This window comes from Myotis brandtii, unplaced genomic scaffold (genome assembly GCF_000412655.1).
Source record: "Myotis brandtii unplaced genomic scaffold, ASM41265v1 scaffold36001, whole genome shotgun sequence".
Lineage (NCBI taxonomy): Eukaryota > Metazoa > Chordata > Mammalia > Chiroptera > Vespertilionidae > Myotis > Myotis brandtii.
In genome coordinates this window covers 1-881 of record NW_005363838.1, presented here as the reverse complement: position 1 = coordinate 881, position 881 = coordinate 1, and the positions used below count along the sequence as shown (strand labels likewise).

Genomic DNA, 881 nt, shown 5'->3' with positions numbered 1-881 from the left:
CACACACACACACACACACACACACAGACACACACGCCACTCCCCTGCCCGCATGGACTCAGCCCCCCCTCCAACACTCACAGGACACATTGAGCCAAACGGTTCTCTGCGTGGCCACCAAAGATCCTTGGACTTGAACCTGACAGGTGAGGTTGGTGCCATGGTCCTGGGGCCTCGGGGTGAAGGTGAGCACCGAGGAGCGGCGGGTCTGGAGGTTCAGCGAGTCCACAGCGGCTCCCGAGAAGGTGAAACGTTGTCCCCCTTCACAGGCCCCTGGCAGGCTGCAGGCCAGCTGTGTGGGGCGGCCGGACTCCAGGGGCTCCCTTATTCGGATGTGGGGTTTCTCTGTCAGGGCTGCAGGAGAAAGGCAGGTGCCTGGACTCCAGGGGTGGGGACTCAGAGCGGGACCCTGAGAGAGGCCCTGCCTCGGGCTGAGCTCACCCAGGCCCTGTGTCTCTTCCCACCACCCAGGGTTCACGGCAAGGACAGGGAGTGTCCAGTGTCCTGTTGCTGCTCTAAGATGGGGTCCCCTGTCCCTGGGTCCCCTCCATGGCCCCTGCCTTACCTGTCACATGAAAATCCAGCATCTTATGTAAGTAACTATATCTCACAGAATTTCCTCTCTCCACTCGGAAGTAGTAGCGTCCTGAGTCACTCCTCCTGGAGTCTCTGATTTGCAGGGAACAGTTGTTGGCCGTGGGGTCCGCGAGGAGGAAGCGGCCTTTGGTCTCACTCTTCACTTCTTTATCTGGGCTGCTCGAGGCCACAGGATGGTTTATGTTGTCCTTGTACCGGTACCAGTAGGTGTAGACTTTGGTAGAGGAAGACCACAAACTCCACGGATAGAAGGAGCAGGGCACGTGGACACACAGACCCTCCTG

The 881-nt window shown here is 59.3% G+C and overlaps 1 protein-coding gene across 1 annotated transcript; it reads right to left on the bottom strand.

Moving 5' to 3' along the window:
• Positions 1 to 10: 10 nt before the first annotated feature.
• LOC106727087 (sialic acid-binding Ig-like lectin 14) lies at positions 11 to 875 on the bottom strand (the record flags this gene model as incomplete). The annotated part of the gene is made up of 2 exons (XM_014544392.1): positions 11 to 354; positions 566 to 875. Coding segments are annotated over 2 exons (606 nt in total), but the record flags the coding sequence as incomplete, so codon positions are not given.
• Between the last annotated feature and the right edge of the window lie 6 nt (positions 876 to 881).